Here is a 27,175-nt window from a genome sequence, read left to right as displayed (position 1 = left end):
TGTTGTAGTTGCTCTAAGCGCCAAATTAACCAAGATGAGCAGGGACAAGATGGTGGGAAGAAAAAAAATGCGGATTCTAAACAGTACAACATTTTTTTGCGTTAACTGTGGATGTAACGCTAAGAGACTTTACCAAGAGTACAACAAAAGCGTGATACGAATTGAGCATTGTGTAAGGGATATATATGATATATAACCAGTAAAGAAATGTGGTATACTAGTTTAAAATTATAGAAGATGGCATTGGAGACTGAGCAACATAGACTTCTCTTTACTTAATCCGACATTGTCAAATGTCTAGCTTAATAGGTCTAGAAGAAACTTGTACTGCATTGTTGGAGTAGTCTTTGCCACAGTGCACTTAAGTTTTATCCAAACGGTTAAGAAGATAAAAACATGAAATACCAGTGTGTTTTCGTGTGTGTGTGTGTGTGTGTATATATATATATATATATATATATATATATATATATATAGACACACACACACATACAATGCTGCTGGGCATTTCAGTGCACATATGGTTTCCGTCATCAATATTGAAGCAAAACGCATACCGAATTCGACCGATTGACGAAAATAAAATACTGCAATGCTTACCATTTGAAAAGAGGCAGTTGTCACCAGAATATTCTGTTCAAAATAATATTAAGTTTTGGATGCATGGGATACCACCCCCGTGTTTTCATGACTCATGATATGTCAGCCTATTCTGTGTACAGCTTTCAAAAGATGTAATGTTTATCCATTGGGTTATAGAATTTAGGAATGAAATATATTACTTTTGACTGTTTCTGTGAGCAGTTCAGTCGAGTAATTAGGTCTGGTTTGTAACTAGTTTTACAAAATTCAGTGTAACGGTGCCAATAAATGGCAAGAGATATTAAGCAAACTAAACCAGTCTTGTAAAAAAATTAGTAAAGTTCAACATTTTAGAAAAAATAAGCTATTACGTGGAACTTGAAGAGAAGCAACAACGAATAGGAAGTAATGTGTTTACAATGTCTTGTTTATGGGAAAAAATTACTAATGAATTAAAAAAACAGACTATAGTATATGCCAGGAAATTTCTTAAGAATCCCATTCTAGCAGCAAGTTGACACATTGGGTAGCAGATGATTTTGTACATGTGGGACAACTTATTGCAAAATTGGAAATTTGGATTAAGATGCAGAATTTTTGTAAGGTAAACATTTCCGTGTTTTAAATAATGTATTTTTTTGTTTGATTGTAAAAGATACATAATAAATGGGATTTTCTGGGTTACAGGTTCAAGAAGGTCATTGAGTGGGTCTTCATGTTGCCATTTAGAAATCACATTTTCATATGTATTTGAGTCGAAATGTGGGATATTTTTGTACAATTCATGAATATCACTTTTCTTAATTAAAGTACGACCATTCTTTCTTGATACAAAATGGATTTTTGACCCAAAAATAACAAGTGATCCAATGTTTACAGAAATTATGTATCATTGCGCAGAATTACCCGACACGCAGAATTGGCCAACATGGTGGTATATATATATATATATATATATATATATATATATATATATATATATATATATATATATATATATATCCTGTTGGGCCCTTTCATGCTACATTGGGATGGAAAACCTCTATTTGATAACTCATTAGGATACATATTGAAAATTTGCATTTTCCATTGATGATCAAATTAACAGCTGATGAAAAAAATAACATTAGATTTTGTCAGGCTTTGTTATGACTTTGTCATTGTTCGAATTTGAACTTTGTCTCCCAATTTTCGGTCATTAATTCAGCATAATTATGTTGAAAACTAAACTTTCAGTTTGGTTAATTTATTCATCAGTATCATTTGCAGTATAAATTACACTTTTCTATTATGACTTTGCTTGCCTCTTTTAGGTTTTATGTGGCTTTGTCAGGCTTAGCAGTGTTTACTCGGACCCTTTCAAATCAAAATGAAAGTTGTCAAAGTACACTAGCAGACAAGAGTGCTCACTGTTCATTTCTGGTACCTATAAGATCCAAAAGAGTGTTTATGTTTGGTTGTCCATCCCATTTTTTTTATCGCTGACCCTAGCACTTTTTCCCCATTCATCTAATTTTAATGCCTTTTGCAATCATTAAGCAACTAGAAAGAAATTTTGTCTTACAAAGCTAGACTGTGAAAACAGTCAAAACAAGGACCAAAAGAAGCTGAATGGTAATTAAATATATTAGACAAAAAATCACTGAGTAATTGTTTTTTCCTCATATTAATATATCAATAAATATTTGATGTCCAAGTGATTGCTTTGATTGACTTTTTATCCATCAACTGTGACATGCCATGGTTAATCCCTCTTTGACCCTCTGCTTTCCCTGTTGGATCATTTGAGAAAAATATAAGTGGCTGAGATTGAGTCTCTGGGAAATTGTCATAGTGATCATTTTATTTTCAAGTCTGTCTCTTTCAGGATTACTGTGGGCAGGTTGTAGACAAGTATGTGGAGTTTGACCCAGTGATTATTTTCCTAGATGCTTTACTGTTGAAGAAGCAGGCTGTGAGGCATATCCTGCTCAACAGTGGGATTCAGGTAGACCAAACTACAGTTATACTCAATGTTTTACCAGTATGGGTGTGATTTGCTTAGGGTGCCATGATAAGATGGGTCATAATACAGTGGTTCCAATGAATTACATATTTGTGATCATTTTCATTTATTACTGGAGAAACAATTAAAATCAGATAGTTTGTACTTATAAAGAAAGGATAGTATTAGCTTTAGATGGGTAATATGGTAATGTTTTATCACCCAGCACTGGTGTATTAAGCTGTTTTAGTAGTTTATTTTAAAAAAAAATTAGAAAAGAACAGCAACATGTGTATTCATTGCACTTACTTGAAATATTACAAGTGTTTTTGAGTAAATTGTTTAATAGTTCCAAAATACAAAATATTTCTGTTATAAATGTTGTAATGAGGTGAACACTTGACTTGGATTTTCATCATTCTCTCTCTCTCTCTCATTCCAGTGGCCTAGTGGTTAGAGCATCTGTCTTAGATGCAGGAGGTCACAGGTTCAAACCCGATCAAGTCATACCAAAGACTTATAAAAATGTTAAAAACAGCTGCCTCTCTAGGCGCTCAGCATTAAGAGGTTAGTGTTAGGACTGGTTGGCCAGATGTCAGGATAATGTGACTAGGTGGGACATCATGCTACATGTCAACAGCTTTATGCGTCATTGCTAGAAATCACTATAAACAGCCACACTGCAGACATCATAGCGATATGATAAAAAAAATTGTTAAAGTTACATTAAAAATCCAAATCACACAAACACACACACACACTCTCTCTCTCTCTCTCTCTCTCTCTCTCTCTCTCTCTCAGTGCTTGTTTGAACAGCAAGAAGTGTGCATATACTTATCTTCGTCCATTATATTACAGTCTTGTTGGAAGTTTACTTTGGTGTTACTGATATGTGAGACATTCACAAAGCTGCTGCAGAAATCACATGTACCATCCTCAGGACTTCCCACAAGAAAGGTCGACTGGCAGGAGCCTGACCATGTCATTTACTCAGCCATGGAATGGGACCTCTACAAATACTTCATCCTGTCACTCATAGGTATCAGACACAAGAAAACACAGATAGAAAAGCAGGAAGATTTTCCTTAATTGAGTTTGTGAAAATGTTCTATCTGTCGCCATAATATTGTAATGTCATTGACAGGATGTCAATTTCCTATACATTCAGGTATTTTTATGTGCTTAATATATTAGTTGAAATTCATATAAACTTGTTTAAAATGTTGAATTGTCAGAAATTCTTGGTGATGCTTTTTAAGATGCTGTTTTCTTTCTAAAACAGCAGCTTTAAAAAAAAACAATTATTTAATTTTAAGTATTTTTTCCACATGGTATTTTCTTGTATATGTATCTGACATTACTACACCTAATACCAACAAATTCATCTTGTACATGTATCTGACATTACTACACCTAATACCAACAAATTCATCTTGTACATGTATCTGACATTACTGCATCTAATACCAACAAATCCATCTTGTACATGTATCTGACATTACTACATCTAATACCAATAAATTCATCTTGTACATATATCTGACATTACTGCATCTAATACCAACAAATTCATCTTGTACATATATCTGACATTACTGCATCTAATACCAATAAATCCATCTTGTACATGTATCTGACATTACTACATCTAATACCAATAAATCCATCTTGTACATGTATCTGACATTACTACATCTAATACCAATAAACTCATCTTGTACATATATCTGACATCACTGCATCTAATACCAACAAATTCATCTTGTACATGTACCTGACATTACTACATCTAATACCAACAAATCCATCTTGTACATGTATCTGACATTACTGCATCTAATACCAACAAATCCATCTTGTACATGTATCTGACATTACTACATCTAATACCAACAAATTCATCTTGTACATGTATCTGACATTACTGCATCTAATACCAACAAATTCATCTTGTACATGTATCTGACATTACTACATCTAATACCAATAAATTCTTCAATAGTCAGCTTTTGATCCATTAAAAATCTTACCAGACCTTTTTTGTCCAAAATGAATAAACTGGCACAATTACAGTCTAACTGAGAATTATTTAATCCCTTCATAACATATCAATTTCAAACCATATCTTCCTTCATTAGTGCAAACTTTTGTGATTTCAAACAACATAGTCAAAGACAAGTGCAGAGTTGAATCTTTGCTATTTTTAAGGGACAAAGCAGCCTAATGTACATGCTGTGTTGCAGAGGTGTGATGCAGATCCTTGCACAGGTAAAAAGAAACAAGTCCAACATACTTATAAATACTGTGCAGAATACTTGCATCTATATTTGCCAGAACTAAAATAATGGGGTATTAAACCCCAGTGACTAAAGTGTCAGAATCTTTAAAGCTCTTTTAAGTTGAGTACAGAAGTTTTTATCCATTTTATCTTATATGCCAAACATTCCACAATAATGGAGTCTGAACAAAATTGTCAATAATTTTTAAAAAAATTCATATTTAAGTAGTTTTTAAAATGGTAGTTCCTTGATTGTAGTTGTAAAATATAATTTCGGTATTGTTGTTGTTATTTATATTTTTTTATTTATTATTGAAGACAGAATAAACTTTTCCATAAGCATCAAGAATGAGAGTAATAATTACATTTTCTTATGACAAAAAAAAAATTAAAAAAATACATGACAGATACAAATAAAATTAGAAAAAATGTTTTACAGTTATTAGTTGATGTTTTCTATTATAAATTTAAACTAAGGAAATTTAAATTGGATTTTGAAATGAACTTATTATTGTAATAATAATAAATAATAATTGATATATTTATTTTTTAATTTAGTTTTCAAAATTATTTTTATTGTATAAAAAAATACTGACAATAATAACATTAATGATGATGATGATAATGAGAACATTTTCTTTTTAAATGTTAATTAAATTGCTGACAAGCAAAATACCCTCTAAACATAAACAAATTTCTAAAGATATTTCTGTTCCGACTCCATTATTGTGGAAATATTTGGCATATAATAAATGAAAGATACAAAATCTTACCATATATGGCATTATATGATTCAGATACTTTTGTCATTGGGTTTGTCTCCCTTTATTTTGACCATGGCCATTATTGTGGTAGGCAACTTTTATGGTGTACTTATGTATGTGCACTAACTTTTTTTTTACTAGTATGAGAGCATGTGTCACATGCTTGCGACTGATTATGTATATTATGTTGCTCCACTGGGCTGCTCTGTCTCAAAAACAGTATGGATTTAACATTGTACTTGCCGTTGATGACTATATATTTTGAAGCAAGATAAGTTTACATGGACAGATCAATTTATGGTTTGAAATTTCGAATTATGAATGGATTGAATAGTTCTTAGATAGTAATTGTGCTAGGAAAATGCCTTCAAACATTGAAGGTGGGGTACAATTCATAACAGATTGGAAGCTGACTACAAATTTCTTGATTCAGAAAAGTCAGCTAAATGTGTCCTTCATAGCTTCTGTGAGAAATTTTCACCTTACAGTGGTTATTCATTTTGACATTACCAGTATGGATGTGAAGATTTAGATTTTTAAAAATCATGAACAGTCTTGACAGGGAGGAAAGTCAGCACCACCCTTCTTGTGATTGTAATGTGGAATCTAATTACTTCTTTTATGGTCAATCATAAGGTTTGGGTCTTTTTTAATTATAAAAATAATACCTTTGACCTAGTTCATCATCCATAATTCATTTGAGCTATGCATTGCCTGCTTTATCTTGATAGGATATATATCATAAACAATACCTAGGTTGTGATACAGTACATGCTATGATATGTATCATGCAGTTAGCAGGCAATATAATTCATATTGTTGACCATTTATTCAAACTCTATATGGTTTACTACTACAGTGGAACCCCGCTATAACGCGATGATCGGGGTCCATAAAATCGGATCGCGTTAAAAGCGGGGTCGCGTTAATGCGGGGTTTTACAATATTTAACTTTTTTTCCGAGAACATATACGTGTATACATGTACAATGATCAAAAGTCGGCTTATCATCAGATGAATATTAACTGGAATGCATTAATTAAGATATATTCAAAATAATCGATGGCTAATATATTTATAGGTTATTACTGTGCATTAAAAACATTTACTAATTTTTATTTGTTTGAACGATAATACAGATTGACCGATAATACCAGATTATCGCTATATCATGAAAAGTGTATCAACACCGTATGCTACCGTGCCGTCGTGGCATGCAGTTCATCCATAATGGATGTAATTTCATTGAAAATCGTACAGATTTAAAATATTCAATAATTTTGTAATAGTCTGAATTCGTCGTGTAAAATATAGGATGAACAAAATATTGAAACCATTTACTTGCCGTCTGATATCGTACGGTCATTGCATGCAGCTATTCCCGGGTCTACATACAGTGTCTGTACAAATTTCATACCACTAAAATTTTATCATATGCGACAACTGCAAGAATAATTAACAATCAACGCATGATTTCAGCGTGCAAATAACTTTTATTTCAGATTTTGTGAACATCAAAAGAAACATGTGAAAACTGCTAAATTAATTGTTGCACAAAGTGCAAAGTCAGTGTGGTTCCAAATTTAAATTTCATCATTTCTTGAAAAATATATCCAATGACGTTTGCTTCTTTGCCGCGAACTGTTGGGTTCTAGCAAAGTCAAGAATGTTTCTTAATTGAAGGACTTTGACGCTGTCAACATCTTGTGTTTCCAGCCACCTTAAACTTGCTTCTAAATGTACTACTGCTTCAGACACTTTTGGTGGGGGAGTTGGGGTGCCATCGTCATCGTTATCATTATCGTCACTGGTTTCAGGTTCTGATTGTGCAGCTTCATTCTTCCTGCTGACATTTGTAACAATTTCGTCATCTGATATGTGTTCGTATATAGGGCAGATGTCATCTACTGAATACCAGTTAAGGATATCATGATGACTGTGCTCGTATTTTTTGAGTGCTTCTTCTGCTAAACGTACGTCGTCTTCAGTGAATCCTGTAAATTCAAGCTCATCGTCACTATCATTTTGTGTCGAGGGCGTAAAAGCTGGCCCAAGACCCTTTATCCAGCATCGTTCAATGCAGCGTGCAGTGATAGCATCCCAGGCTTGTCCAAGGTGACATACTTCTTTTAAGTTGAGTAATGCCAATGATGTGTCGACGGATGCGTTATTATCTGCTACCATTCCCTTTATCATTTCACGGCGATAATTTTGTTTAAATACGGAAATTATGCCTTGGTCAAGTGGCTTGATTTCTGACGTAGTGTTTTTCGGGAGTTACGAAACTTTGATCTTGCCATCACTGCTGACAAGATTTTCCGCTGGGGGGTGGGCAGGGCAATTATCCAGCAGGAGGAGAGCTTTTTCCTCCAGCTTGAGTTTTCGTAAATGAGCCCGAACATCTGGAACGAATGTTTTGTGAAACCAGTCGTCAAATATGGAGCTATTCATCCAAGCATTCTTGCTGTTAGTGTACTGAAATGGAAGTGCCTTCATATTTACATGATGAAAACATCTGGGAGCTTTCGATTTTCCAATCATCAGAGGTCTGACTTTGTGGCTGCCAGACTTGTTAACACAAAATAAGAGAGTCACTCTGTCCTTCCTCTTCTTGAAACCTTCTCGTTTGTGACTGTCAGTCTTGGTTGCAAGGGTGCGATCGGGTAACATTTTATAACATAAACCAGTCTCATCGCAGTTGTAAACTTGGTTGGCTGTGTAGCAACCGTCCTCCAGCAACTTTTTAAGCCCAATCGGGTAGGAATTGGCAGCCTCTTTGTCAGCGGAGCGGATTTCCCCAGACACAAGAACTTGGCTGATAGCGTGCCTTTATAGGCGCGTTATAGCGGGGTTCCACTGTAACTGTACATGCCTTTATAGTTTTTTTTACCTCTAAAACCAAAAATATTTCCTGATGCGAATCTTAAATACAGCTGAGTGGTTTGTGTTTTAGATTTGTCCACTATTTAAGTCTGAGCAAAGCATTATTGGACTGGAAGATAATTTTTCGTATTGATGTTAAATCTACAAATTGTTTTTCATACACTACTTTCCATCATATCAAAATGATTTGTATGGTCTCAGAGATTGGTGGTTTCTTTTGTGTGTAGGGGAACCATTCCAATGACTGATGTCAAGCAGATGGATAATAATGCACAAGAAAAGAACCCAACTTAAATTCTTTGTGCTTTTTTTCAATAGTAGCAATATATTACATATCTTTATTACATTTCTGCCTCTATTCCCTCCAGTTTGTTATTTAGAGGTCTGGATTTGGTCTTATGTAGCACAAAGCATGTTGCATTCTTCAACAGTGTTACAATTATGTCTTAAAAGCATGCCTGACTTGTATTTTCTTCAGACCCTGATTTATCTGATAATACTTAATGCATTTCTTCAATACATCATGAAGTAGAAAAACCAAAGTAAAATTCATATCGTGACACAGCTGTTACAGTAAATCCTTGTACATTTTGTCCCCAGCATCTCTGACACTATTTCAGTTGTAATGAAACTTTTGACTTTTATTTTGAATAGATTGCTTTGAATTCTTGTCTATTTATTTAATTTGTTATTTATTGTATTAACTGATGATAGAATTCCTATACATGTATGACTCATATGTGCATGATAAAGTTTACCAGTGTGAGAAAGTCATATTGGGATATGCCTATCTTATACAAGTACACTCTTGACTCTGAAGATGATGTCATTATGCTTATGATGTCATAAACATCTACAATTTTTCTATCATTTTTATTATTCAAAGGCAAATTTGGATGACCTATGAATGGTAATCTTTGTTTTCACAATTTATTTAGTGTAAACTTGATTATGTTATGGTTGTTCTAATGACCTAAAAACATGATATGTATTTCTAAAGCTATATTTTGTACTGATAATATGCCATGGCTGTGTCCTAGTGAAAAAAGGAGAGGGAAAACAGATCTTGCATATACATTGGTGTGGAATAAAGAAACCCGACCCTTAGGATCAGAATGTGTGGGCATGAGCTTTGGGGAAGTATCATCACAGATTCTGACCCTGAGATGGAGTTTCCCATCCCACTTTTAGTGCATATTGATAGATTCTGTTAATCTCGTGTCATTCACAATAGCTAAAAGAGTGGTCTAAAATGAATGTTGAAATTCAATTCTGACTTTCATGTAAATATTTAGGCTAATGGATTATGCTGCTTTACCAGTTATTGCCAGTTCCAGAAATATTATGAATAAAATTGCATGTTCATTTCAGAGCTGGGCAGCTTCCTCTTTGGGATGACAGTCTGGTTGTTGTTGTGGAAATGCTTTATAAGGAAAGATACAGATCTACCAAGGTTTTCACATTTATTTATTTAAGTTACCCTTGTTTATATTTTTTTAATTGCATATGAAGAACATTCAACACAATATTTCATATTTTACTGTTTTATAAGTCTTTGTTTTATATATTTTACGTCCATTTTACCTGCCTTTAGCATTGATTCAACCTCTGTACAGCTTTCCATTTCTCAATATTAATCTTCACTTTCCCCATTCAGCAACATAACTGTATACAAAAACTTGTAGGGTTATAATAGTTAAGATAAGTTTACTTTTTTATTTTTAGCTCTACTGGTCACAGACTAGAAGAGTTTATCAGACGATTTGTTGTCTGTTTTCTGTCCTTCCACCCGTTAGCAAAAGTTTGTTATTGCTACTCCTCCTAAACTACTTCGAGGATTGACACGAAACGTTACATGCACATTCATCCCATGGTCTTGTTGGTTCGAAATGAAAATGGTGCCACTCTGGTATCCAGTATGGCCACCACAGTGGCCATCTTGAAAATGTTGCTATTCCTCCTCATTGGAAAGTTATATTGACATGAAGGTTTTACGAGAAGATTTATGATGATGTCTGGTTGGGCTAGATGAAAATGGTACCAATCCTTGATCAGATTTGCCCACCACATTGTCCATTTTAAAAATCTCATCATCATTCCTTGATGGATGGTCATATCAGCATGGGGTTTTCACTGTGATGACTGGTTGGTCCTAAACAAATACGGGGCCAGTCAGATGTTGGATATGGTCACCATTGTGACCATCTTAAAAATCTTGTTATTGCTACTCCTCCTAAATGGAAAGACATATTGACATGGGATTTTTGTCACAAGCCTTTATGATATTGAGTTACTACATTGAAAATGTTAATGATATCAGGCCAAATATTGTCACCAGCATGGCCATCTTGAAAATTTTGCTGTTGCTTCTCCTCCTGAATGGATGGTCGTATCAGCATGGGGTTTTCACTAAAAGACCTTTTATGAAGTTGGTCTTAAATGAAAATGGTACAGATGTGATGTCTAATATGGGCACTACACTGGTCATCGTTTTGTTATCACTACATCTGCTGAACAAAATGTTAAATTGGAATGGGGTTTTCACCAGAAGACTTACAATATCTACTTTCTCCAAAATGAAAATGGATCTGATATGGCTGTCACAGTGGCCATTTTGAAAAATATTGTTATTGTTAATCCATCTGAATGAAAAGTAATGTTGTCAATTGGGTTTTCATCTGAAGACTTCTTATGATGTATAGTTGTCCAAAAATTAAAATGGTGCTGATCTGATGTCCTATATGGTCAGAACAGTGGCCATCTTGAAAATATTCTCTTTGTTTTTCCTACTGAATTGATGGTCGTATTAACATGTGGCTATTACTGGCAACTTCTTATGATGTTGAGGTGGTTTTAATGGAGCCATTCAGAAATTTGGTATGCCTGCCATAGTGCTATTATTGAAAATCTTATATTCACTATTTTTCTAAATTGAATGGTCATATTAGCATGGCGTTTTCAATGAAATACTTCTTATGATGTCTAGCTAGTCATAAATGAAAATGGTGCTGATCTGACCTCTAATAAGTCTGCCATGATGGCCATCTTGAAGATTTTTTTTATGTCACTACTTCTCCAAGATGGCTGATAATATATAATTTTCTTTCACCAAAAGACATTTTATGTCTTGTTGGTACTAAATAGAAATAGTGCTTATCTGATCTGAGCATAAGTCTCACAGTTCACAGTATCTCTGGGAATCTTGGTATTCATACAGAACTAATGATTCAGATTTGCCTTTTTGCTCTTACAGTTCATCATTTTCATTATTTTTTGTTTGTTTTATCAATGTTTGTATCCATCCTTTCATCCATTATGCACAGTTTTATTTCTGGAGTATAACTCAAAAACTGTCCAGGATATCTCTATGAAACTTCTTGCTCTTTATTGCAATAGTTGTTCAGGTGTGTCTTTTCCTCTTTTTCCGTCAATGTTTTTAATGTTTATATCTTTTGATTACCCTTCCATCCATCTATTACCCACTTTCATTCTGGTGTGTCCTTTTGGTACATAGAATTTTCCACATTCAATATTTTTTTTACATTACCATGGACACAAAGTGTGGCATAACTAGTATACAGATTTAGAGTGCTGTACTGGAGGGTGCTTTCAATCTTTTCATAAGCAGTGGACTGCAGACATGTCATCTCTAGATGATTCCTGTTTGTGTCAGTCATTAAAACTTACTACACAATCAAGAATTTAAGGAATATGCAAGAAGTTATCCAAGTGATTGATGTGTATATGTTACTAAAATAAACATCTTAGTTACTCATGTTAAATTGTAAATTTAAGGTACATGACAGATTATTTTCCATGAATATATTCTGAGATATTTGTTTTCCTTGTCTTGTTCAGTGCCAGTGTCCTCCTGCGTGGACTTGTGCTGTCTAGCTTTGGCCAAGTTTTTATGCTTCCCATGATGCTTTGGGGCCTTCAGGAGCACAGCAATGTCTGCCGTATTCTCTGCCAAATTTTTACATTTGCAGCCAATGTACAGACAACAAGAGGTGAGACCATATCCACTTTCTAGTTGTATATATAATGTTGTTATATGTGCATGTTTGTGCCAGATGTTACATGCATATATATTGAAGATGCAAGAACATTTTTGATCTACAGGGTCAATGTTGTGTGCATATACCTAAGACACAAGGTTGTTATATGTGCATGACTGTGCCAGATATTACATGCATATATATCAGAGATCTCGGAAACGCTTAATTACGCGTATTTGGATGCCAATTTTTGATCTGGGATGCAGAAAATAACAGAGGCAGGAGTCCGCAATGCATGTAATAAGTGTGTGGCAAAATTCAAAGACTTGCCAGTCCTGCTACAGCCACCCACCTGCTTTTTGGGAAAATGTGTTGATCAGTTAGCTGTGCTGATATTTACAATGACAGAATTCAGTGACTGAAAGACTCCTTGATGTACATACATGTTGCCATTTTATAAAAGTACATAAAAAAGACCATGGTGCAATAGATGGGTGGCAAATTCAAAGGCTTTGACTGGCGGCCGGGTGGGAAAATGTACTGATATTTACAGTGATTGAATTCAGAGGCAGAAAGACCCAGAGATGTACATGTGGTCCTTTATAAAAGTACATCAAATAAACAACTTTAGCTTTCGTTATTGTGTTCATTTCCGAATGTAGCAGAATAAGCAGTACACGTGACCTCAGAATCAAGACATTTTGAGACTTAGACAAAATGCCATTCATAAGTGAGTGACAAGTTGCCTAAAAATGTATACTTCGCCTTCTGTTAGGAAAGTGAAAACGACTTTGCCCTGTGATTATTTAAGAGGTACATTGACTGACCATACCATATTTTTTTCAAATGCCCCTCGCCTTAGCCCAGTCAGTTCTAGTGTTGTAGCGAAATGTATTCATCAAGACATCAGTAGCTAGGCCTGGTTTTGATATCAATTACGTTGACAAACAAACTCTTGCCCATTCACAAGCATTATGTTTTGATAGCTGATTGAACATTAACCCTTTTCCAAGTAAGGTAGCAACTATCAATCTCCTGCATGCTATCCTTTGATGATAAAACATACAGACTTGTGTTTTAAGATCAGAATCGGTGATCTGGATATATATTAACTGCCTCTTATACACTATTTCGTCATAAAATTCGTTTCAAACTGTAAGTGAACCAGTAGACCTAACAGGAAATAATGGCGGACTTCGCTAAGTCTGGGATGTACCAGTTTATTAGATTGTCTGTTTTCTTAAATCATCAGGCAAATATATTCAGAAAAAATATACAAATCATTGAAACCAAAGTGTAGGTATTATTTTATTAAAGATTTAACTTTAAAATGCAAATGATGTAGGTCAGAAGCATATGGGACAATGTTATGTTGTGGAATTCGCGAGATACACTTTAAGGTCTAAGCTGTTTTCTGACTTGACACATATTTACAAAAATACGAGAAAAAACAGCAAATCAGATACTATTTATTTGCCTAAAATTACTACAAGTACATATACAAATAAATAAACCATAAATTTGAGATCCTGTTAATGGATTGTTGTAATGAAGCTATATTATAGTGAGTGATTACATTACGAAAACCTCTCCATCTAAAAATAGATGTACTCACGTCTGTGTTGATTCTGTAGGAAAGAAAGAAGGGACTGCAACTTTTGATGGTGGGACTCCTATTTTTACCAAAATGAGAGTCCTGGACTCCTAGTTTTAAACTTCTAGCGAGACCTCTGTATATTGAAGACACAAGAACATTTTTGTTATACAGGGTCAGTGTTATGTGCATATATCCAAGACAGAAGAATGCCAGAGTTGTACAGGTTAAATGTCTGTTGATCTGTTCAAATGTTTCATTTTTGTATGTTGATCAATATAATGTCTTTTATTTACTGCAACAAGTGGAGTTAATCTTAATGGAGATAAGATCAGGCATGTGTGTTTAATCTGTTTGAAATTTACTGTTTACTACCTTATATTAAATTGTAATTTTTGTTTTTTTATTTATGAGTTTTATGTTTGCCATTAAGCTGAATTTGGTGTGTTTTGCTTTCTTCTGCACGACTGCATGGTAATGTATGGTGTTTTCTGCCCAACTGCCTTTTTACCAATTTCATTAATGCACAATTACTCATGAAGTTCACAATTTACCAAACTTTATGTATGGCTTATAATAGGAATAAGGAAGAACCTGTACATTTTGGGGTAAAAAGGTTAAAGGTCAAGGTCAATGATGGAGAGAAGAAAAATGGTTTTTAATAAATTAATCAAGTTCTCCAGCAACTAGAGTTGCCAAACATTGAGAATAACTTTGCATTTGGGTTAAGGAAGAACCTGGTTGATGTTTGGATAGAAATATCAAAGGTCATGGTATAGGTAACTGAAAGAAGAAAAATGGTTTCCACACAATAATATAAGTTTTCAGTAAGAAGAATACTGTATTTGGAATCAAAAGGTCAAAGAGCAGAGTCACTGAAATTGAAAGAAGAAAATTGGTTTCAACACAAAAATTTAATATGTACATGGAGAACAATGAAAAACAGGGTTGGGGGTTGGGCATATAATGTTCTGGTCACAGCATTCTTTTTGCTACATTGTGAAAAAACAGGTATCATACTGTTAGTCAAGAGTATATGGTACAGTGTCTGAGATTCAAAATTCTTTAATGAGAACATAAAAATCAAGGTTTGCTAGTAATGCATAGCTGTTCAGGAATGAGGAAGCATCTTAGCCATTTTATATACAGTAAATCCTGGCCTAGCTAACACCACTTTATAACATTTCACCCATTGTGTATACAGTAAATCCTGGCCTAGCTAAAAACCGCCACATAACTTCTCAGCCATTGTGTCTACAGTAAATCCTGGCCTAGCTTACACCACCATATAACATCTCAGCCATTGTGTCTACAGTAAATCCTGGCCTAGCTTACACCACCATATAACATCTCAGCCATTTGTAATCAGTAAAACCAGGCCTAGCTAACACAGCCATTTAACTGCTCAGCCATTGTGCATACAGCAAAGCCTGGTCTAGCTAACACTGCTTTATAACATTTCAGCCATTGTGTATACAGTAAATCCTAGTCTAGCTAACACTGCTTTATAACATTTCAGCTATTGTGTCTACAGTAAAGCCTGGCCTAGCTTACACCACCATATAACATCTCAGCCATTTGTAATCAGTAAAACCAGGCCTAGCTAACACAGCCATGTAACTTCTCAGCCATTGTGCATACAGCAAAGCCTGGTCTAGCTAACACTGCTTTATAACATTTCAGCCATTGTGTATACAGTAAATCCTAGTCTAGCTAACACTGCTTTATAACATTTCAGCTATTGTGTCTACAGTAAAGCCTGGCCTAGCTTACACCACCATATAACATCTCAGCCATTTGTAATCAGTAAAACCAGGCCTAGCTAACACAGCCATGTAACTTCTCAGCCATTGTGTATACAGCAAAGCCTGGCCTAGCTAACACCACCATATAACATCTCAGCCATTTGTATACAGTAAAACCAGGCCTAGCTAACACAGCCATGTAACTTCTCAGCCATTGTGTATACAGCAAAGCCTGGCCTAGCTAACACCACCATATAACATCTCAGCCATTTGTATACAGTAAAACCAGGCCTAGCTAACACAGCCATGTAACTTCTCAGCCATTGTGTGTACAGTAAAGCCCAGCCTAGCTAACACTGCCATATAAAGGACACTTGCTGTTTAAGGAATTTAAAGGGAAAAAGGATGTTTTGGATGTTTTAAGCTAGAATAAAAATTATTTTTTTATTTCATTTATTAGTTGGACTTCGTGTCTACATTCATTTGGAAGGATTTATCTATCTCTATTGTTTTGCAGTTTCTGTCAAATACTTTTCCTGTTCATGTGAATTTTAGGAATTACCTTCAGTAATCTCAAGAATCCCTCCCTCCTATAGACACATGGTGTTTATGTCTACACATTATGGACAAGGGGAAGCAACTCCTATAGATCAACTCCCTTTATCATGCTAGTTGGCAATGTTGTTATTTTTAAACTTCTGCCTGCACTGTCAATAGGCCTCCTATAAATTCATTGGATTTAAATTTCCATTTTCACCCATCCACCTATTTGGATGGTAATTGTTAAAGGTAGTAAAATTTATATTTATGCTTTTTGTTTGCAGTTAATGATATTGTAATAGACCTGGGGCTCTAAAGCTGTAATAGGATGGATGGGAAGGGTGGTTTTTCTATGTCATAAATTTAACATGTTGTTCATGTCAATGAACATATAAACTGCTGAAAGAATGAATTTAAACACTGTAATGTATCAGAAATGTATAGATCATGACTTACCTTGATATCTGTATTAAACCTTTCAGGTTTATGTCATCTGTGATTGCCGGTCATGTGGTAACATGCGTCATGAAATTCAACCTCGCACATCGTTAAATACTCACAAAATCTTCTGGAATCTTATTTCATATGAATTTGTCACACCAAGAAATATGTTTATCACCCTTAAATTCCCATGACAACTCATCATTTGAATAGCACTGAGCTCTATTCCAACAGCTGACATCACGAAAATACGTCTGCAGGCAAGATGGCCGACACTAGATCACATGACCGGTTCCACACAGTAAATTTGTCAAGTGCACATTTTTTAAAATTAAATTTCACTTGTTGATTGTAAATGATGGCCTTCTTTTATACTAGAATAAGTATGTTTTGAATATTTAATGGTGTATTCTTCGTTTTTATGCTGGTCAATATATTTTCAATGTTATCAGCGTTCATTGGTAGTTGTGTACTCTTCACCCAAGCTTAACTGCCTTGGTTACGATTTCAAGTACGTTGACGTTTGACGGACATGACAAAATACGTAATGTTTAAATATTTGCTAATGACAGAGTGTGAACGGACAAGTGATGATAGTTAAATTGTATATTAACCCTCAGTTTGTGTCGCTGGTTGTAGAGTATCTGTTCGGCACCACCAGACCTGTTCGGTGTCCCGGACAAGCAATGATTGGTTGTGTTTACATCACATGACTACTTTCCAAAGAGTATAAATAGGAGTGAAATTCGAAATTCAGCAGATAGCTGTCAACATCAGCGCTTTAATCAACATCTCTCCACCATTGGGGTAGTTATAATTACAACTTTATTGGATGGCGTTAAAAAGCTCACAGATACTTATAAAAATAAGACAAGTCTACAAATTTTAATTTCTTTATTCTCAAAACTAGACTGGAATTATATATAGTACAACAATAGGAATCAATTCAATTCAAACAAATTCAATTCACTGCTATTGAGTCAAGCTTAATATAAAAGTAATATGGTGCCACATAAATAAGCAGCTATCTCCCGCCACACTAAGAATTTAGGGTTAACTTTCAAAATACTCCGTGGGTCGTCCATTTCTCGCTGAGTGAATATGTTAAGGTTATGAAGGCCAGCATATTATAACATTTGTGTATTGCATACGTTACTCGTAATCAAACACATACATTCATGTTTTAGTCATATTTCTTGTACTAAGCATCTTACCACAATTTCATAGTCAAAAATAAAAAGGTCCTGACTTTGAGCATTCTTGCAATTTATTATTACGTTTACACAAGTTAGCCCATCCCCCCCCAATCTGTTACAATATTTTGCACTTTGTAACGACTCCATCAATGGTACGATGGTAACCACATGGCATTATATATTGACAGTTTTTAGGGTGTTTCAGAACATGAGGTCACCTATTTGAGCATTATTGATAGTAATAATTATTATTCATCAATATTTGATTCATAACTATATTTTATCTACTTTGTAGGAACTTGGCATTTTCTCATTCTGTTAATATAGTCTTGTATATTCCTCTGTGTGTGTATGTGTGTGTGTATATATTTATATATATATATATATATATATATATAATTTATTTTTGTACTTTATCTTCTTAATCATTTCAAGAATGTATCTGATGTGCAAGAAATTCCTTCACTTCAAAGCACAGAAGGATAATCTCAAAGCATGACTGTTGTGTTATAAATGTTCATCTTCAAAGACTTTTAATGCTTTCTCCAGTTGGTCTGAATAGACATGGTCCATAGTCCTAGCTAAGCAGCTTAAGGGTGTAGTAAAAATAACCAAATCTAAATTATCCAGTCCTGACATCTATAGCTTATTCATTGAATAGATTTAGGGATGTGGAGATACCTGCTTAGAAACCTAAGCTTCCTCCCCTGATTTCATGAGTCATTGAGACCTGTAGAGAGTTTGCTCTGCAGCAATTACAGAGATTTGGAAGCATGCATGATCAGTACCATTAATAAGGCACTGTTTACTAGAATATCTAACAGTGGCGACAATGCTTTGGCCTCTATTTATTTTGGTCACCCTCTGGGTGTAAGTTCAGCTATCCACCCTTGTTTGTTGTAGATGAAAATAAAGGGCATTATTTTGGGGTTATTTTGTCAACCGAACTGGCCAAAGTCTCCTATTACAATACATAATGTTGCGGCTGCATACCATACTGTCCACCTGTCTTTATACAGGTACTTGAATCGTTGCCAGCAGAAATAGTCGGAGATGATTTCATATAATTAATTTTTTGGTCAAACCAACCAGTATACTGGCTGGCCATCCAGCTAATTGAACTAGCTTTATCCATTCTGTCTGGGTACAATCTGGCCTGAGCAATTCAACTGACCAAAATGACTGTACCAGCAAACAGGCTATACCAGTCCAGCCATCAGTTCTAGCACTTAAAGTCCAGTTCAAAACTCCCCTAGACTGCCTCAGTCAGACATTCCCATAGGCAGGTATTTTATAACAAATGCTGAAGTTACAGCATCATCATTACCCTGTGGTATGTACTACCCCAGGACTTTGGCACAATAAGAGGATTCTCTATAAATAGACAATCACTCAGACTAAGACCTACTTGAGAATTCTGACCTCAGTATGGAGTGGACAAATTTTAGTTTCTCTGCTATAATGATCTATCTCCTGTTGATTGTCCTCCTACAGTATTGAACAAAGCTTACAAAGTAAGAGCTTCCATTGATGTTGAAGATGTGGATGAACATCAGTCATTTAGGTTCCTCTTGCAGTCTGCCAAGATCACTGAACCTTTTTAGATGCCTTTCTGACAAGATATGCAATCCAGGCAGTAGCAGTCTTTTTTCTGGGCCCGTGACCTACAGTTGCTTTTCACCAAATTTATATGGCACCATGGATATATTCTTATGACTATTAATGTGTCCACCCTACTTTTTTAAAAAGGTGGACAGGCAAGTATTTTATACCACTTTGAAAATTGTTTACAATCATTGTTTTGATTTTGTCTCGTCTTGATCTTACATTTCTGGCCTTTTAACCCTTGGTGGAAAAGGCAGGAAATAACCATGCCAGGGATTCTGTTAGCCACATCTTCGGGGTGATCAATGGGGTAGCACACTACACAATGGTGAATATTCTAACCACTACAGGCAAATCATGTGACAACACATTTGTCGCTTCCTTTATGAAGAAGGCATTTTGTCCACTTGACAAAAGTTTCGACTGCATAATTAAATCACATACAGTTAGCAACATCTGAATAAATCATTACCAAACATTAACATGTCCTCACATAAATGGAGACATATTATTTTAGAAGAAAGTTGGTTATTCTACTCGACAACATCAGGTGATTTGGGGAGGGGGGACTTGCCGAACAATTTTTTGTAGAAAAGACTTGAATAAAACAATTTTATGTTGAAAAGATTCGAATAAACAACATTGTAACCAATAAAGAAGTTATAAAGAAGCAGCATGGGAAAATGGACCAACTGGACAGAGAATTATATATGTACCAAGATTTAAATTGCGTTTTTGAAAGGTTTTGCAATCTGCATGACAACAATACTCACTGCTTATCACGTTTACGTCAAGAATAAGAACCGTTAATGTATATTCAGTTGAAATAAATCTATTATTATAAAAGAACCTTTTAAAAATTAATGTTCCATGTACTTTTAAATGAATTTATTAAATGAAGATATTAAATGCTTTTAAGTATGTAGCTTTCTTACTATTTACATTACATATACTTCTCGCACAAAATGTAGTCCCCCTCTCGAAAGCTTTTGAAAGGCCACCCATCTTGTAAGGCCACTTTCCCGGTGCAGAAGGGGTGGCCATATAAAAGGGGGACCACTGTAATCCACTTTAGGCTAACATCATCATCCACGTTATTCACATTAAACGATACTCTACAGAAATGTTTAGTAAATATGGCTTTGGTTTAAGACATGGATCAACTCTACCCCCTTCACAGCCTAGGGTGGGTAGTAAACCTTTGTTACTGAGGCTTTGTTTCTTCACAGCTATTCATTCATCTAGGTGTGGAGTTCCTAACCGATATCATTATCATTTGTCTCCCTTCTATGTGCACATACACAGCTGGTCCAGCATATCAGCAGACCTCTTCTATAAATGTTATTACGAGAGAGAGTTTCGAGACTGTTAAAAATGCGGACCATGCAGATGGCACCATTTTCTCAAGGGCACCCAATATCTGCTCCATTGAATCACTTCATTGTGATTGAACAGACATCACACTTCATGTTGCAATAGCAAAACAAGGAATGGCAAGTGGCAAGTAGCAGGAAGCCCATTAGAGGCCCCAGAACCAGAGTTCACAGTTTGCTTAGATACCAGTTTGTCAAGCTGGGGAGTACACATGCTCCCAGATTTCTTGACACTCATTGGCAAGTGGTTAACTCTGGAGTAGGCTGTTCACATCAACCTCTTGGAAATGAAGGCCATTCTCTATTCATGGTGCACTTGATTCAATTGCATTTGTTCCGATACTGTCTTGAATATGCAAGAAAACTCGACAGTGATGATATAACTCACCTGGCAAGGGAGAATGAAGTCATTCAATTTTTGTGTTCTGATATGAGAATGCCTCTATTTGTGTGCCCATTATCAAATCAGGATTAAAATTGGACATGTTTCAAGGAAAGGCCAACTGCTTCATACAGTATTTGGGCCTACACTTTTCTTCCACCTGTTCAAATTCTGTAATTGCTTCCAAAATTGAAGGGCACAGAATGCACAATGATTCTTATTGTCCCTTTCTGATAGGCCAAATTATGGATAAAATATCTCATTTATTTGCAACAGACATGCCCTATTTCCAAGAAACATGCTGGTTCTACTTTCAAACTTTTGACCTCAGTTTCTATTTATAGCAGCTATATGGTTTAGTTAGGAGAGAACAGACTGGTTTTCTAACTTGTAATCTTTACTCGCAGATTCTTTGTTCAAATTCATATCTGATACAGAACCAGTCTGTATGTATTTGGCACTAAAACTCAAGTCAAATTTATTCTAGTCGAAACATTTTTCAAATAATTTCACAGATAGATTAGGAAAAGATGAAAAATCAATTCAGAGATGAATACATGAATTACACAATACAGCATTCCATTTTAGGCAGCTTTTTGCCCCTTGCAGGCTGTGGAAAGGATTTGAATATTGGTCATGGCAGTAAAACAAAGAAACTTTTAATTAGCTTGTTTTACTAACTCCAGTACTAAGCTAGCTTCTTTTTTTGCAGCAGAACTAAATTATGGACATGAATTTTATAAATGCAGAGGCATTATGTACCGAGTTCTTAATAGAACACAGACTACCCCTAGCAGTAAAAGACTACTTTGGCCCTTTGTTCATACAGATGTTTCCTGATTCTAAAATTGCAGAAAATACGCATGTGCAAGAACAATCATCTAATATTGTTAGGTGTTTAGCAGAAGATGCTTCACTTAAATCATTGTTCATATCAGGTTGTCTCTGTCATATGATGCACCATGTTGCAGGAAAGGCTGCTGATGAATTAGGAGAACTCGTGAAGTATCAAGTTGGTGCCCTACCTTACAATGTACTTCATGCGGACATGGTTTTTTGTTTTCATCCTATTTCCCAGCTAAAAGACCCAATAACTGGAAGATTTAAATTTCCTTTTCTTTGTCAGGTTATGAAAGGAATATTGGTACTTTACCATTCTAATGCTGATTGTGATTGTTCAGTACTGTTAACAAAAGTAAAACTGAATTCAGATCCAGGCTCTGTAACCCAGCACTTCACATCAAGTGAAGTGAACTGACAAAACCTGATCCATTCTTCCAGAATGTACCTGAAATGCTTGAAGAACTTACAGTCCAGATGCTAAAGACACTTCCTACCACTTAAGCCCTTGCAGTTTGGCTGAAGAGACTTATTCAGTATGCATACTATGACCTTTCACAGGACCAGAAACAAATCATGAAGATTTCAGTCCATGAAATGCAGGCAATCTCAGAGCTTGGCATTTGATTGCAATGTCTACTTTTGAGATATTGAGGAGTTGGTGGAGTGGCATGTCCTGTCGACTTTCTCCATCCTATGCTCATATGATGTGGCTTCTCAAAGAATTGAGCTGAATCTAGTCGGACCTCTTGTTGCTGTCCAAACAGCCACCATACCATGCCAACAGTATAGTACAATGTCCTAATTGGGTAAGAAACAATAAACTTGAACTAGATTCATTGGAAAAACTTCTTTAAGCAATAGAAGTTTGCAGGTACCCACGTGGTCCTTCTTTGCACACATGACCGCATTCATTCTGTTGTGCTAACAAACATTGCTTCATCTTTAGTGGAGCATTTATTATTGTCCTTTTACTCATGCAGAGGATAGATGCTTGATATTTTTTCTTCCTCTTACCTATTCCCCTAGCATTAATGCAACTGGGTGATGTAAAGAGAAAGTAGTAGAGTATATTTTTCCCCAAATACTTTTTAAAAAAATGAATTATGAGTAAGCTGTCCCACCTATCCCTGCAAATGAAAGCATCCCATGTTATGGATTGTTCAAGTAAAAAAAATGACATTTGAGTTACAGATTACCAACTAGAGGGGATATGGGTTACTGATCTATAAGAGTTGCTTCCCTTTGTCTATATCACATGAATAAGATGTTTTCATGCCTATAAGAGAGCTGGATTCCAGAGTTTGCAGAAAGTAATTCATAGTGTCAACGTGATGGAGTAAGTATTTTTGGAGAAACAATTTACTACAAAATTTGCTTTTACCTTTACATTCTTATAACTGTTAATCGGTACTATATAGCCAGGATTGTGCTGATATACCATTAAACCCAATACATTCCTGCATACTGAACCTTAGTATAAAGGTAACCTCTGTGTTAAGGACAGAATTATATGATCCATGGGTTTTTTTTGTCAACAGGTTGCACTGATGTTTAGTTCTTACTAAATTACTATTTGACTGCAGCAAAATCTGGTAATGAAGGCAAATAAGCAGTTGTCTGCGATAAGGTCAGGAAATGAATTTGTAGGTTGGTTGGAACAGGTCTTCAATTTTGCCTGTGTAGTATCTATTAGTATGATTAGAGATTATTATCAAATTTGTTCGACAAAATTCATTTAAACACTTGGCACACCTAGTAATGTAACAACAGCCTAAGACAAACTTCAGTGTAACAGGTTGACTGATGAGCATTGATTGACCCTATCAATTTAACAGGTTGACTGATGAGCATTGATTGACCCTATCAATTTAATGGGTTGACTGATGAGCATTGATTGACCCTATCAATTTAATGGGTTGACTGATGAGTATTGAAAGATGAGCAAGTTACAAAGTTGACTCATGAGTATTGGCAAATCTCAGTTTAATAGGCTGATTGATACGTGATAAGCATTGACAGCCTGTCAGTGTAACAGGCTGAATGATAAACATTGATAGACTGTCAGTGTAACAGGCTGAATGATAAACATTGATAGACTGTATTTGTTGCATGCAAGACAACAAATACCAGCTGTCGTTACACCTGTATTTGGATTGGATTGCACTGCTTTATACATCAGTTCAGTATTTATCTCTGTGTAATTGCATTTATTGGACAGACTTGATGCAAGCCATTCATTCTTATCCTCTCTATTGTGTACTTTCAGTTCTGTGCCCTGTGTGGAGTTTTGGTGTATCCCTTATATCAGTTCTGTTTGGACACACCTTGTCCCAGATGACTATTCAACAACTGTCCCAGTGGCTGAACTTTCAGGACATTACATGAGTTAACATCACATAATCAGTATGATTTTGTCTGCAGCTGCAGATCAACTGTTAGATTGACTGTAAGTTATGGCATTGTTTGACCACTTGTGTTCTTTTTAACAATGGGACAATACATTAACACAAGGATAGTAGTATTACAGGCCATTCTATATCTTACCAAGGGAACCAAATGCTTATTTGTCACTTGACAACCAGGTAAAATATTCACCAAGATTTTCTGAAAGTGATCTCCATGTATATTGAATCCAATTTTGATGACTCTAACACTTGAATGTTTTGATAAGGCTTTATATTGGAGCTATGCAAACTTGAACCCACGCAGACAGAGGTGAGATGGCAGTGATCCGTAACAGAGAGCGCTTTAGACCACTCGGCCACGAATGATCTATGAGTGATATAATAAATGAACCAGTAGTACTTGTTACAAACAGAATGATCTTTGAGTGATCTAATGAATGAATCAGTAGTGTTTGTTACACAGAATGATCTATGAGTGATATAATGAATGAACCTGTATTACTTGTTACAAACAGAATGATCTTTGAGTGATCTAATGAATGAATCAGTAGTGATTATTACACAGAATGATCTATGAGTGATATAATGAATGAACCTGTATTACTTGTTACAAACAGAATGATCTTTGATATAATGAATGAATCAGTAGTGTTTGTTACAGATAGAATGATCTTTGATCAGTAGTGATTGTTACACACAGAATGATCTGTGAGTGATATAATGAATGAACCTGTATTACTTGTTACAAACAGAATGATCTTTGATATAATGAATGAATCAGTAGCGTTTGTTACAGATAGAATGATCTTTGATCTAATGAATGAATCAGTCATGATTGTTACACACAGAATGATCTTTGATATAATGAATGAATCAGTAGTGTTTGTTACACACAGAATGATCTTTGATATAATGAATGAATCAGTAGTGTTTGTTGCAAACAGAATGATCTTTGAGTGATCTAATGAATGAATCAGTAGTGCCTAGTACAAACAGAATGATCTTTGAGTGATATAATAAATGATTGATTAGTGCTTGTTACAAACAGAATGATCTTTGATATAATCATTGAATCAGTTTTGCTTGTTACAAACAGAATGATCTTTGATATAATCATTGAATCAGTTTTGCTTGTTACAAACAGAATGATCTCTGATATAATCATTGAATCAGTTTTGCTTGTTACAAATAGAATGATCTATGATATAATCATTGAATCAGTTTTGCTTGTTACAAACAGAATGATCTTTGATATAATCATTGAATCAGTTTTGCTTGTTACAAACAGAAAGATCTTTGATATAATCATTGAATCAGTATTGCTTGTTACAGTCTGATTCTACATGGAAAATCAGATGCTATGACCTTGTGTAAAATATAATAACAGAATGATACAGTTTGTAAAAAAACACATTTTTATCAGTACTTAACCCTTTAGCTCATACAGTGTATGGTTTTGTAGGCAGTTGATACACATGTACCAAAAATTGCACAGTGCAGTGTGTTATAAATAGAACACCTGTTACCTATTTGATTACATACACATAGGACTGCATGTTAACTGTTCTAACAGTGTAGTATATGTTACCTTCAGCTTTATTTTTTAACCATTTTTACATTTTTGGTACATTTATTATGTATAGAAAGATTTAAGAGTAAAGTCTGTTCATTATAGCTGCATAATTTTTTTTCACAGAAGAATTTTTTATGTCCTTTAAAATCTTATGAGAATTCTTTCACCATCAAGCCAGTGATTCAGTGTGACCAATCACAGCTGCCATTTCTCATACTCAGAATTTATCAGTTCTTTGTCTATGTCTATATCACTAAATCATCTGAATGTGATAAATTAATAACACTCACTTTTGCCCACATCAATATCAGAGCCTTTACCTAAGTTAGTGAAGCTTTCATAATAGTGATTCTAATCATGCAAACTCAAGGAGTACTGATCAAAATCCATGGCCTCCATTTTGGAAAGTGGAGAATACAACCCTGTTACTTTAAATAGCAGATTACGACTAGAGCAGTAGCAGCCACCACGTGATCTGATGTAATGGTCATTCACAGCAATGAATGAAGTATCTAAATGGGTTTTTTCCCCGAAGGTGGTGCTATGAAAACCAGCTCCAAATGGCTGATGTTTACAGCAGGCTTCAAAACATGCTTCCATGAGAAGGTAGTAGAGGCGTCCTAAGGCGCTTCCATGTGAATCGGGTAGAGGCATTCAGAGGTGCTTACATGAGGTAAAGGATTAAAAATGTATGGATCAGGAAAGGGATCCTACTGGTTCCACTACAGGAAATTTGATTAGTTCTTTAAATTTATGGTCTGTAGCAACCACGAAATCCATGTAAATTGGTACCCTAAAATAATAGTGAATTCACAGTACAAAAGATATATGTGTAGAAACTTCAAATTTGATTTTGCTTTGTTTTACTCGTTTACATTGCTTATAATGTAACTATGTTTTACTCCTACACATTGATTATACTGTAACTTTAATGTTATTGAGTATACTGAAGCTATAATTCCATGTTCAATAAATAAATTCAAAATGCT

General features: G+C 35.0%; 1 protein-coding gene across 1 annotated transcript; it reads left to right on the top strand.

The window, feature by feature from the left end:
- Window positions 1-16: 16 nt before the first annotated feature.
- Window positions 17-27,175, top strand: LOC149804793 (protein ARV1-like). The gene is made up of 6 exons (XM_089944624.1): window positions 17-172; window positions 2,450-2,569; window positions 3,425-3,605; window positions 9,863-9,944; window positions 12,350-12,501; window positions 24,475-27,175. Exons 1-6 carry the CDS (start codon window positions 35-37, stop codon window positions 24,591-24,593), a joined length of 792 nt encoding a protein of 263 aa, XP_089800750.1. The 5' UTR covers window positions 17-34; the 3' UTR covers window positions 24,594-27,175.

This window comes from Sinohyriopsis cumingii, chromosome 2 (assembly GCF_028554795.1).
Source record: "Sinohyriopsis cumingii isolate HCF-2022 chromosome 2, ASM2855479v2, whole genome shotgun sequence".
Classification (NCBI taxonomy): domain Eukaryota; kingdom Metazoa; phylum Mollusca; class Bivalvia; order Unionida; family Unionidae; genus Sinohyriopsis; species Sinohyriopsis cumingii.
This window is presented reverse-complemented; position numbering and strand designations above follow the sequence as displayed.

Excerpts from the sequence above, each read along its gene's own strand:
- LOC149804793 (XM_089944624.1), top strand. The coding sequence starts at position 35 with ATGAGCAGGGACAAGATGGTGGGAAGAAAAAAAATGCGGATTCTAAAC. Across the intron at positions 2,570-3,424 it reads TGCTCAACAGTGGGATTCAG|TCTTGTTGGAAGTTTACTTT; the intron begins GTAGACCAAACT and ends ATTATATTACAG. Across the intron at positions 12,502-24,474 it reads CAATGTACAGACAACAAGAG|TTCTGTGCCCTGTGTGGAGT; the intron begins GTGAGACCATAT and ends GTGTACTTTCAG.